The following is a 12,622-nucleotide window of genomic DNA, read 5'->3' as shown; positions in this document are numbered from 1 at the left end:
CGGGATTATCAAATAAGCGTGATGACCCCCCAGAGTCAAAGAAAGTTCACAGGTTGGCCGGTGAGCATAAGCGGAACAAGTGGAGCCGGAATACGTGAATTGTGGGCAACGGTTAAGTTCCTCTCGAACCCTGGAAAGAAGTAACATAGGACCTCAGTCGCGTTTGACGACGTTTCGCTGACTGATCCGAAAAAGGCGCGCAAGTTTTTTCAATCGACAGTTTGTCGAGCATCACGGGAGTGACAGGGCGAAGAGACGAGTACTACGTCGTTTAAAATGAATGATGTTGCGAAGCGAACGTCATTAGGAATGCTAAATCGTCCAAAGCGTTGGGCCCTGAAGAAATCTCCATGGCAATGCTGAAACGTCATTAAACTAAAGTTCTCAACCTGTTGCTAGCCTGCCACATCGTTCCCGAAGTCTAGAAAATGGGTAGGATGGTCCCGCAACTGAAGCCGAGGGAAAGGATACAGGAAAAGGCGAATCGTACAGACCGATTTCGATAACACCCAAACAGGTACTGCATTGACAACATCGTGTTGTGTTGATGCACCAGTAAAATCTTCTACTTCTCATGAAAATTGTGCACTGGTGTCATGAGGAGGTACCCTGTTGAGGTCCTCATGGCAGTATTTTGACAGGTTCGAATATTCTTCCACTGCGTAGCGCTAATATTTGCATACCACAGACCGGCCTGTTCCTTTATTAGAGGACAACAAGGTTGCTTTTTTATCTCTAAGTGCTGTTGGCCAGCTACTTGAGAACCGTGTTCCTGTAAAATGAGCAGGTTGGTCCCGAAACTGAAGCCGGGGAAGGATGCCAGTAAAGGTGAATCGTACAGCCCGATTTCGGTAACACCCAAGCAGGTACTGCATTGACAACATAGTGTTGTGTTGATGCACCGGTAAAATCTTCTCCTTCTCATGAAAATGGTCCATTGGTGACATGAAGAGGCCTAATGGCGGTTAAGGCCTCATGGCGGTATTTTGCCAGGTTTGAATATTTGCATACCACACAAGCATAACTTACCACAGTCCGACCTATTGCTTTGTAACAGTTCAAAGAGGTTTCTTGCTGACACTGCAAGTGCTTCTGGCCAGTGATTTAAAAACCTTGTTTCTACTTCTGATTTTGTCGCAACGAGCTGTGACTTGCGCGGACGAGTTAAACATGCTTTCAAACGTTATTTTGGGGTAGTTAGTGGTCGGAATCAGGACACTTTAGACCAATATGTTCAGGGCGAGCCTCATTTCAGCCGTCCATGTGGTGAACAGTGTGGTTGTGGATTTAGCTGCGGATATTTTGGGGGTTATTCTGAACATAATTCTCACTCTCTCCTCACGGTGAATTTACGTTTAGAATAAGCCCCTTTCTTATCCCTCAGATGGTAGAACTGCACTATGTCAGCTATGTAGACATTTAACCTATCACATATGTATGTATGTCATCGATGATGGGATGGAGGGTGTTTGATATTGACACCAGCAGATTTGCCACTGAAGTAGCCAACGTGATCCTTGCTCTCAATTTGCAGTTTGTATAGGTTCTTTTCCTCTTTACACATCTATTCGCCTTTGGTGAAGTGAAAGAGTTATTTCAATAATTCAAAGTTTTGTTAGTTATGCCCAACTTCCTGCTATAGTAAAAATGTCGAAAAGTTGTCACCCTAATACATATATTATTTTTACGACTATCATTTGACGTGATGTTTTTGAAGAGATTTCCGAATAAATCGAATACGACTCAAAATTCAAATGAAGCTTCAAATAACTTCTTATATAGAAAAAGGTACTTTGATCCCTGAGGAAAACTCTCTAAAGTATAAAAATATGAGTAGCGAAATGTTCTCCTCCCGCATAAGTTAAAATCACTTAACATTCATTCTAATTCCATGAATGCTGTTCCTATAACCTCTAAAGATTGCTTATACATATGTCATTTAAAATATGCCACACTTAACTTACCCCTCTCACTTGGAATGCTACCAACTTCGATATCGGGAAATATACCCGAAAATATTTGTTCATACTTTGGACCAAGTTCACGTTTTAAAGTAACAATACGTTTTTGTAAATTGATTTTATCATTTGCCAAATGTTCCCATTCTGCTTCCAATTCTTGATTATGTTTTTTAAAGGTCTAAGGATGAAGAAGAACAACAACAACAACTCATTAAAAATCAAACAAAGTAGTCATAAACCAGGAGATAACTTACTTGGACACATTTTAAAGCTTCACCCAATATGGCTAAGTTTGAAGTTTTTCTACGATCTTCATCCTTTAGCGATAGTTGACTTTTTAGCTGTTCATAGCATTCTTTTAAGTGGGCACGACGATTTTTCTCTAATTTATTGTGGACTTCACGGGTACCGGCCCTTAAGGAAGAGACAGACGAAATTTGATTATAAGAAATTTTAGGTTATGGATATGTTGTGTTATGCTTACCCATTACTTGTGGAACTGATGGTACGCCTTCTAGGCGTAACATGTGTTACATGCGTATTTCCACCTGCAGAACCGGCCTGCTGTGATCCGGTGGCATTTATCATGTGCATATAATGACTGCCGCCGCTTCCACCTTGTCTTGGCGGTGAATTCGATGTTAGTCCTGATCCAGCAGCATAACCGCCCGAATGTTGTTGCGTCGGTGGTATATCATCGACCAGCATACTATTGCCGCCCCCACTGTTGCCATTTGAGTTTTGTACATGCATTTGATGATGATTGTTGTGGTGAAGGTTGGCTGAAAATTTATGGGAGGACAATGAGTAACTTCGTATACGACTTTGTGAGGGCTCAACAAATTTTCTACTGGCCATTGGCGGTGGTGTTAGTGGGATAAATTGTTTGTGCCTATGCACAAGACCACCGGCACCACCGCTATTGCTGCCATTATTATTAGTAGTAGTGGTAGTATTGTTCAAGGTCTGTTGCTGCGTTGGGGACAATTGATAGGGTACAGCGGTAACTATGGGTATTTGTTTGCCATTCAGAGGAATACTAATTGTTTTGGGATTTAAACCCTGCGGCTGTTGTATAATACGTATACTACCACCATTTGTGGTGGCGGCAAGCAACATCGGTTGCCTATCCGCATTGCCTATAATTCCACCGTTACTATCGATCAGTGTAAATTTAGTGGCAGTTTGCATAATTGGAGATTTGGGACTTTTTGTGACCCGATTTTGTTGCTGTTGTTGCCGTTGTTCATCTTCATCATCACATTCAACATCTATTAACATGTCTTCATGATCGCATTGATGATGGTGTTGTTTGTGTACTGCTAATTCCCTAGCAGGGTTTGGGGACAACCCACTTGGATTGCTGACTAGCATAAATGAGGTTGTGGTGGTAGTAGCAGCAGTAGTAGTAGTGACTCCATTATTTTCATCTTTTACAGTTTTTAATTTTTTGGATGGATATTTCGATGTTGTTGTTGTTTTTGTGTAGAAGTGCATAAGTAAAACATTTGGTGTTGGTGGTTGGTTGAGGTGGTGGAAATAATGTAAAGGAGAAATAATAAAACAAAATAATAAATTATAAGAAAATATGAAAAAAGGAACAAACACACAAAAACAGATGTAGTGGGTTGTATGGAGGAGGTATGGCAAAAAAAGGAAATATAGTGCAAACGAAAGCATGAGCAAAGGTCAGTTGGAGAAAAAGTACACAAACAATATGTGATGATGATGATGACGTTTGGATGAACTATTATAGAAATAGGCATAAATGATGCACAATGTTATCCTAGATTTTGAGCCAAAACTAAAACATCTTGCGACATACACGACATTCATGAATTCCTAGTTCAACTATGATTTAGTTATAGCCTACACCACACTGTGCATTTGTAGACATATACATATAATCACTTTCTGAGTCGATTTATGCATGTCCGTCCGTCCGTTCGCAACGTACCGGTCACATTCCTTGTCCGATTCAGCTGAAAATGGGGGAAATTTGGTGAAAATCGGTTCAGATTTGGATGCAGCTCCCATATATATTTTCGGCCGATTTCACGTATTTGCTGCACCAAACACGCTATATACGTCCGATCTTGATGAAATTTGGAATGTGTGAGTGAATTCGGTTTAAAAATAAATGTGACAAATTATATCGAAATCGGTTCAAATTTGGATATAACTCTCATATATATATATATATATATATATATATATATATATATATATATATATATATATATATATATATATTCGAACGATTTTACGTATTCACTGCTCTAAACACACTATATACGTCCGATTTTGATGAAATTTGAAATGTGAGACTGAATTTGATCTAGAAATAAATGTGCCAAATTGTTTCCAAATCGTTTCAGATTTGGATATAGCTCCCATATATATTTTCGACCGATTACACGTATTTGCTGCACCAAACACCATATATATGTCCAATTTTGATGCAATTTGGAATATGTGACGGAATGTGGTCTAGTAATAAGTGTTCCACTCTTTCTGAAAGAAAGGGTTCCTCGACAGACCCTTTCTGAAAGAAATGGTGCTTTTATAGACCCTTTTTGAAAGAAAGGGTGCCTCGATAGACCCTTTTTGAAAGAAAGGGTGCCTCGATAGACCCTTTCTAAAAGAAATGGTGCTTTGAAAGTCCCTTTCTGAAAGAAGGAGAGCTTCTATAGGCCCTTTATGAAAGAAAGGCTGCTTATGTTGACTCTTCTGAAAGAAAGGCTGCTTCTGTTGACTCTTCTGAAAGAAAGGCTGCTTTTATTGACTCTTTCTTAAAGAAAGTCTGCTTCTATTGACCCGGTCTGAAAGAAAGGCTGCTTCTATTGACTCTTTCTGAAAGAAAGGCTGTTTTTATTGACTCTTTCTGAAAGAAAGTCTGCTTCTATTGACTCTTTCTGAAAGAAAGGCTGCTTCTATTGACCCTTTCAAAAAGAAAGTTTGTATTCAACATTTAACACACATTTAAGGATTTTGCCATGTGATTTGTTAAGTTCAAATCACGTGTTTGTTTTTTCTCTTCTCGTGTCAACAACGTTTTCTTCATATTGATGTTAACACATTTTTTATATATTCCATGGAAAACAGTAAAAAATGAATTTGCAAAAAAATCATTTAAATTAATAGTTTTGCATACAAAAGAGGATTGAGTATTGTGAAAGAAACGAAAAAAGTGAACAATTCTACATGAACAATTATACAATATCGTTATTGCTGATGTTTTCTTAAGCATCCTAAATAACATACTGAGATTTATTCTCTGCTCTAGAGGATTTATGAATTGAAAGCGAATTGAATGCATAATGTACACATGTTTAAAACGGATGTTGGTGCTAGCTAGATGAGGAGGTTTTTTAGGCACGTACATGTTAAACTTGCCGTCAAGTATCCATAAGCTACGACTTTATAAACCACAAGTGCAACATTGTATAGAGAGAGAGCGAAAAAAAAAACATCACGTGTTATACAGCATGCAGAACAGAAGAGAAAAATGTGTGGACAAATAATTTAAATTTTTTTTGCAAGATATCATTTAGAATTAGATGAATTATTAGAAAATTTCTTATTGGTTTCAAGTGTCGTACGACTGTTATTAATAAAATAACCCCTATGACGCATAATTTATAATAATTCTCGCTTTTTTCTTTAATGAGTATACGTTACAGTACCGACATTAAGGTCAATGGCCGTATGTATATATGTACATTTAATTGTTATTTTTGCACTTATTTAGACAATGTTCCAGAAAGTTGTAATCAACTTGATATGTAATATTTAATCAAGATTATATATTGATTATAAAACATGAGGTCTTTTGTCAAACAATCTTAGAATTAATTGTTGCTGTTACCTTTTGATTACACAAACAATAATGAGATAACAAATGCCATTATATATATTTAAAAATGAGCGAAAAATAACAAATACCCTTAAGGTACCTGGATAAAAGTCAAAGTGTTATGGCATTAAAAATGAGTAATCTGAATCTTAAGAAGCTTTCTGTGTTTTAGATTTTTTCAACATATTTCACTTTTGGCAACCAGATAACTAAATATAATATTTGATTTTGTGGCAAGCTTTTAAATCTGTGAACCATTCTCTCAAATAATTAGATTTGCTAAGTAAGAAACTATAGCCTGTAGTGCATCTCTGATTCTGTCCCCAACCAACGGTATGCCTTAATAAATTATAGACGCGATAATTGATTTTTAATTCATTGTAAGTGAAAACATGCAACCACGAAAGCAATTAATTGGCATTATGCAACAGCAACAACAACAAAGAAATTAGTCATATAATAACAATAGTATATATTTTATTTCTATTAGCTTGGAAAATGAGATGATGATAAGCACTTTGAGGAGAATTCTTTCTATTGAACTAAAATCTTGAGGTTGGAAATATATAAAATGTGTTATGAAAATGTAGAAGTTTTAAAGAGAAACAGCGTGAATCCGCAAATCCCACATTATTTAAGAATATTTTTGCGATAGACTATTCCTACTTTTGAAATAATTTTTTAAGAGACAATCTGAAATAAAATCTTGTATTTTCGAGAATATTTTTTCAAGGACCAGCTAAATCTCTTTTCATAGACCCACACAACCAAAGGTTTAGATTTTTTTTGAGAATACTTTAAAAAATACTTTGTACCTTGGGAGTGAACTTGGAGGATATGTTTCCCTACTAACGTCAAATGTTAATTTTTTTTAGAATTCAAGTCTTGCAGAGATTGTTTTAAGATTATTCTTTTATGGACGAACAGACCACAAAAATAATAGGATATACAAACAATTAGGCAACACATTGAGAAGTTTCCATAAAATGCCCCAAAATCTTTAGTGTGTTGGTGTTCTTGATAAGCCCATGACGTATTAATACTGACATACATCATACGCAACCCAGTTCGTTGGTAAATTGGTTACATTTAGTAATAAGGATCTCAGAATGGAAAAGTGAATTAAATTTTTATTTTTGGGAATTCAAAGATCTTTTTTTTTTTGCGAAACCTTAACATATTTTTTATTTATTTTTTCAAAGTAGTCTGGCTTAATCCCACAGTTGTTGTTCGATTATATTATTAAAAGAACTTCGCCTTAATAAGGAAAAATAAAGAACTAATTTATTATTGAAGAAATTTTTGCATTATTTGACAATAAGGGGTATGGCAGGACTCATTTCGCCACAGGTCCTCATGAGTTTCCTACAATTTTTTTTTCAACTAATAAATTGGTTATTTGAAGTAATATTAAAACAACTACAATTGTAACAGCTATCCCAATAAAATGCCTTAAATAAATATATTAAATATTTTTTAAAGGCCAATAAACGTGGGTTTTTGATTGTTTTTATAAAGGACTATAAACGTGGATTTTTAGAAGTATTTTTTAACGGTTATAAACTTAGATTTTTTTAATATTTTCTAAATGATAGACATGAGTTTTTAATAAATATTTTTTAAAGACTTTAAACTTTGATTTTTAACATATACATATTTGAAAGCCTATAAACGTGGATTTTTCAAATATTTTTAAAATATTTTTTTAAATATTCTTTAAAGGCTATACACGTGAATTGTTTTTTAATTTTAAATTTTAACATATATTTGATAGACCATAAACGTGGATTTTTAAAGGCTATAAACGTGATTTTTTTTAAGGCTAGAAACGTGGATTTTTTTATATTTTTTAAGGCTATAGAATTTTTTAAATTTTTTTAGAACTCTATAAAAGTGAATCTTTTATTTAAATATTTTTAAAACTCTATAAACGTGGATTTTTTAAATATTTTTAAAACTTCTAAACACAAAAATAAATAAAATTTTTTAAATATTGTTGAAAGGGTTTACATTTGGATTTTTTAACATATGTATATTTGAAAGGCTATAAACGAGGATTTTTTTAATATTTTTAAAACCCTTTAAACCTGAATTTTTAAAATATTTTTAATCCAGGTTATAACCTGGATTTTTAAAATATTTTTAAAACTCTATAAACGTGGATGTTTAAAATATTTTAATCCAGGTTAAATCCTGGATTTTTAATATATTTTTTAAATTCTATAAACGTGAATTTTTAAAATATTTTGAAAACACTATAAACGTGAATGTTTAAAATACTTTTAAAACTCAACAAACGTGAGTGAAAAAAGCAACAACCAAATTATGTTTTTTGTTTGTTTTTGTTCACGCATAGTGTACGTGAAGGAGAAAAGCAAATGCAACTCAGTGGGATCGCTGAGTATATTGTCTTTGCAAAGAAGAACAGCTCTGATTTAGAGACATAATGGTAAATTTTTATAAAATTATGAAGTAACGCTACACTAGCATCGTGATTTCTTAAATAAAGTAAACTAAAATTGTAAAGCTAAAACGACGTTTGACTAGAGAAGTGTTTTTAATTTTTTAAAGACCTAAAATCGATGGTTTATAAAAGTCAATTTTTAAAGAATTGTGTCACCCATAATCCACTATAAAATACGCACCCATGGATTTTGAGTTTTTTTATGGAAACTTATATATTTTGGTCAAAAAGACAATAATACATTATAGAGAGATATTCTTATAGAGAAGTTAGTATTTCTCTTAATTTTATAATAATGAATTAAAAAATGTTATATTGGAAGACTGTAAACGAAATTAAAAAAATTATGCATTAATGGATTTTTTGGTCTCTAATCAAATTGATTTAAAGGAATTTTAAGACTTTCAAGAGAATAGTTGAGGATTTATACTTTGTAAGCACATTTTCTGGAATATATGGTTGTAACCGTGGCTTCATAAAACAACAGTTTTTCAATGACTAACTAAAGACCAACTGATTGACTTACTTATGACTCATTGTATCACCTTTCAAATTACCAAAAAAGTTCGTTGTAGAGTAAAAATTGTCCCTAACGAACGACTCATATTTGTTTTTTTATTTGACTGACTCAACCATAGAAAGGATTTACTGCCGGACAACACTCAACCATGGGGTCACTTAGTTAACAAGACATGTGTGCGATTAAATTGTGGCGCCTCTTAGCGCAAATCGACAAAGTAATAACAATTGTTGTTGTATTCAAAACGTGTTTGCCATAAAAATCACAAAAAAAAAAATTATTAAGAGAAAACAGCTTTTTTATACAAAAGAATAACAAGAAACAAAGGAGGGGAGAAACACACAAAAAAAGAAACAAATAAAAGAATGAATATTTTGTTTTGCCTGGCAGATAATCTTTTAAATTGGTTATACATGTGTGCTATGTGCAAGCCTGGAGAAAATTTTATTCGAAAATAGCAACAACAAACTGCACAAGTGAATTATTACATGATGATGATGGTGGTGGCAAAAACGAGTTTAAATGCAAAGCACGTGTACCCCCAGAGACAGAGAGCAGTATAATTATTTATGGACGTAACCAACTAGACCTGATGCACACCTACTAAACTAATCTGGGGAGGATAAATACAAAATTTAAATATTTATAAAATTAACAACAACGTGCCTCAGAAACTTGGCGTACTTGAGGAACTGTTAAAAGTTATTTTTACTTTGAAATAGTTCAATTTAAAAAGCAAACTTTTCAAATGCTGTATCACATTATTATGGAATATTACTGAATAACCTCTTATTGTATACAATATAAATTACTATTTTATTGAATCCGAACAATCTGGAGAATTTTAATTGCAGTAAATTGCAGGTTTTTGTGCATTTTATAACACTTACATGATAAAGACCAGCATGTATGTGTTCTATATTTAGCCAGAGACCAGTCGCTTAAGAAAATAAAATAAATAATGAATGGCTAATTGAAGAAGCGTATGAGTAATATTAATTACAATAAGGATTTATTTAACTAAAAGTTATTTCATAAGGGCATAAATTCTATTAATATTAAGAATATATATAAGACCAAATGTGGACTTTTTGAAAAAATTTCAATGGAATATCTCTAAGTCTTTATTATTCATTTTTGGCCAAGATGGCCCTCATGATGTATGTCTACTTATATACATCATACGACCCACGAATTGGTAAAATTAATAAAATTTGTTATTGTTTAAAAATACAATATTTTATTTCTTTTCAAGGTCATGAATTTTCAAAAATATTTAAAGATTAACCGACAAATCACAAAATTTGCACTTTTTAAAGACGATTTTGTTTCAAGGTCAACACCAAGGAAATTTGGAATTGTTTTAAGAGGCTGTCAGAGCTACAATCGACTATACAAAACCAGATAAACTATGCGACAAATTTCAATGAATTATTTCGAAATTTTTGTAATCCATTCTTGTCCAAGATAGACCCATCATGTATGAGTACTAATATTCATCATACGCTCCACCAATATTTTTAAAGAATATAATCCTGGATTTTTAAGGAACGAATTTTCAAGAATTTTTTATCGTGGATTTTTGAAGAATATTCGGAGGTATTATCGCAATGAACGTGGATTTGTTAAATATTTTTAAAAGGCTATAAACATGGAATTTTTTAATATTTTTAAAATCTATAAACGTGGAATTTTTTTAAATTTAAAAAAACTTAAACGTGGATTTTTAAATATTTAAACAAAATATATATAAAGTGACATATTTTTAAAAAATATAAACTTGGAATTATTTAATATTTTATTTATTTTTTTAGAGGGCTATAATCGTGGATTTTTTAAAGGTTCTTAAAAGCTACAAACATAGATTTTTAAATATTTTTAAAAGGAATTAATCGTCGATTTTTGAAGTGTTTTTAAATGTCTATAAACATGGAGTTTAAAAACATTTCTAAAAGCTATAAACGCAGATTTTTTAAAACTATTTTTAAAGGCTACAAGCGCAGATTTTTCAAGACTATTGTTAAAGGCTATATACGTGGATTTTTTAAAATATATTTCATTAAAATCTGTTTAAGGAATATTTTTGTAGTGTCTTTAGAACTAAAATCGTGGATTTATTTTTGGAATATATAAATATTATGTCATAGATTTGTATACATAATCCAATATAAAATTAGGAAATTTGTATTTGAATCCATCAGTCTTTATAGAGCATTGTTCTGTTTTAGCACCATATGTCGAATGAGTACTGATGCACATCATACGCACCAATAGATTTTGTATTTTTGGAGGGGTTTTCAGGAGCTATAAACGTGTTTTTTTTCTAAATATTATAATAGTGAAGTAAATTTTGAAGATATTTAGAATCGTCAATTTTCTTAAGAATATAATATCAGAAATAATTTTCAAAGAAATGTATCATCGTGGATTTTTGAATGATATTCGTTGATTTTTAAGAAACATATTTTGAAGAATATTCGGAAGTTTAATCGTGGACTTTTAAATAATACATATGGACGAATATTCTGAGGTATAATCGTGGATTTTTTAATAATATCCTTTTAAGAATATTCGTGAATATTTAAAGAATATATGTATTTTGGACAATATTCGTGAATTTTTAAAGAAACAAATTGAAGAATATTCTAAAGTATAATATTCGTTGATATTTAAAGAAAAATCTTTGAAGAATATTCGTGGATTTTTAAACGATAAATTTTAAAGAATATTCATGGATTTTTAAATGATAAATTTTAAAGAATATTCGTGGATTTTTAAATGATAAATTTTAACGAATATTCGTTAATATTTAAAGAAAAAACTTTGAACAATATTCGAGGATTTTTAAAGAGACAATTTTGAAGAATATTCATAGATATTTAAAGACCAATATTGATGGAATTTTAAAGAAATAATTTTGACGAATATTTGTGGATATTTAAAGAAAAATATATTCGTGGATTTTTAAAGAAAAAAAAATTTGAAGAATATTCTTGGATATTTAAAGACCAAATTCGTGGATTTTTAAAGAAAAAAAGTTGAAGAATATTCGTTGATATTTAAAGAAAAAACTTTGAACAATATTTGTGGATTTTTAAAGAAAAAAATTTGAAGAATATTCTTGGATATTTAAAGACCAAATTCGTGGATTTTTAAAGAAAAAAGTTGAAGAATATTCGTTGATATTTAAAGAAAAAACTGTGAACAATATTTGTGGATTTTTAAAGAAACAAATTTTAAGGATATTCTTGGATATTTAAAGACCAATATTCGTGGATTTTTAAAGAAAAAAAGTTGAAGAATATTCGTTGATATTTAAAGAAAAAACTTTGAACAATATTTGTGGATTTTTAAAGAAAAAATTTTGAAGAATATTCGTGGATTTTTAAATGATAAATTTTAAAGAATATTCGTGGATTATTAAATGATACATTTTAAAGAATATTCGTTGATATTTAAAGAAAAAACTTTGAACAATATTCGAGAATTTTTAAAGAAAAAAAATTGAAGAATATTTGTGGGTATTTAAAGACTAAAATTCGTGGATTTTTAAAGAGCAAATTTTGAAGAATATTCTGAGACATAATGGTGCATTTTCAAAGTTTTTTTAAGATAATAATATTAACGATTCTTTTATAATAGCTTTAAAGTAGATTTGTTTTGAAGAGGTTTCAAGTCAGGAGTATTTTTTAAGAATGTCTACCAAACTTATACTTCAAATGATTTAAAAAAAAAGAACAAACCAGTGGACCTGGTGCTAACACTATAAATCAAATATTCCGAAAACATAAATTTCCCTTAAAGAGGCATTTTTAATTTCA

The 12,622-nt window shown here is 31.4% G+C and overlaps 1 protein-coding gene across 33 annotated transcripts in view; it reads right to left on the bottom strand.

The window, feature by feature from the left end:
• Positions 1-12,622, bottom strand: part of Mnt — a 259,484-nt gene that overhangs the window by 9,575 nt on the left and 237,287 nt on the right. For 17 of the 33 annotated variants that reach the window (XR_012411321.1, XM_073973146.1, XM_073973148.1 and 14 more), the window contains 3 exons: positions 2,446-3,391; positions 2,216-2,375; positions 1,965-2,139 (listed from right to left, as the gene is read on the bottom strand). Coding sequence is in view for 32 of the 33 variants with exons in the window: in XM_073973146.1 (XP_073829247.1) it covers positions 1,965-2,139; positions 2,216-2,375; positions 2,446-3,391 (1,281 nt within the window). In the remaining variant the exon portion in view is untranslated. The remainder of the gene's footprint in view (positions 1-1,964; positions 2,140-2,215; positions 2,376-2,445; positions 3,392-12,622) is intronic. The other 16 variants (XM_073973162.1, XM_073973163.1, XM_073973152.1 and 13 more) reach the window with 1 other exon arrangement.

The sequence above is a fragment of the Musca autumnalis genome, unplaced genomic scaffold (genome assembly GCF_047663935.1).
Source record: "Musca autumnalis isolate F117 unplaced genomic scaffold, ASM4766393v1 scaffold_3, whole genome shotgun sequence".
Classification (NCBI taxonomy): Eukaryota; Metazoa; Arthropoda; class Insecta; order Diptera; family Muscidae; genus Musca; species Musca autumnalis.
The sequence above is the reverse complement of the archived record's forward strand: the minus strand, read 5'-3'. Positions and strand labels throughout refer to the sequence as shown.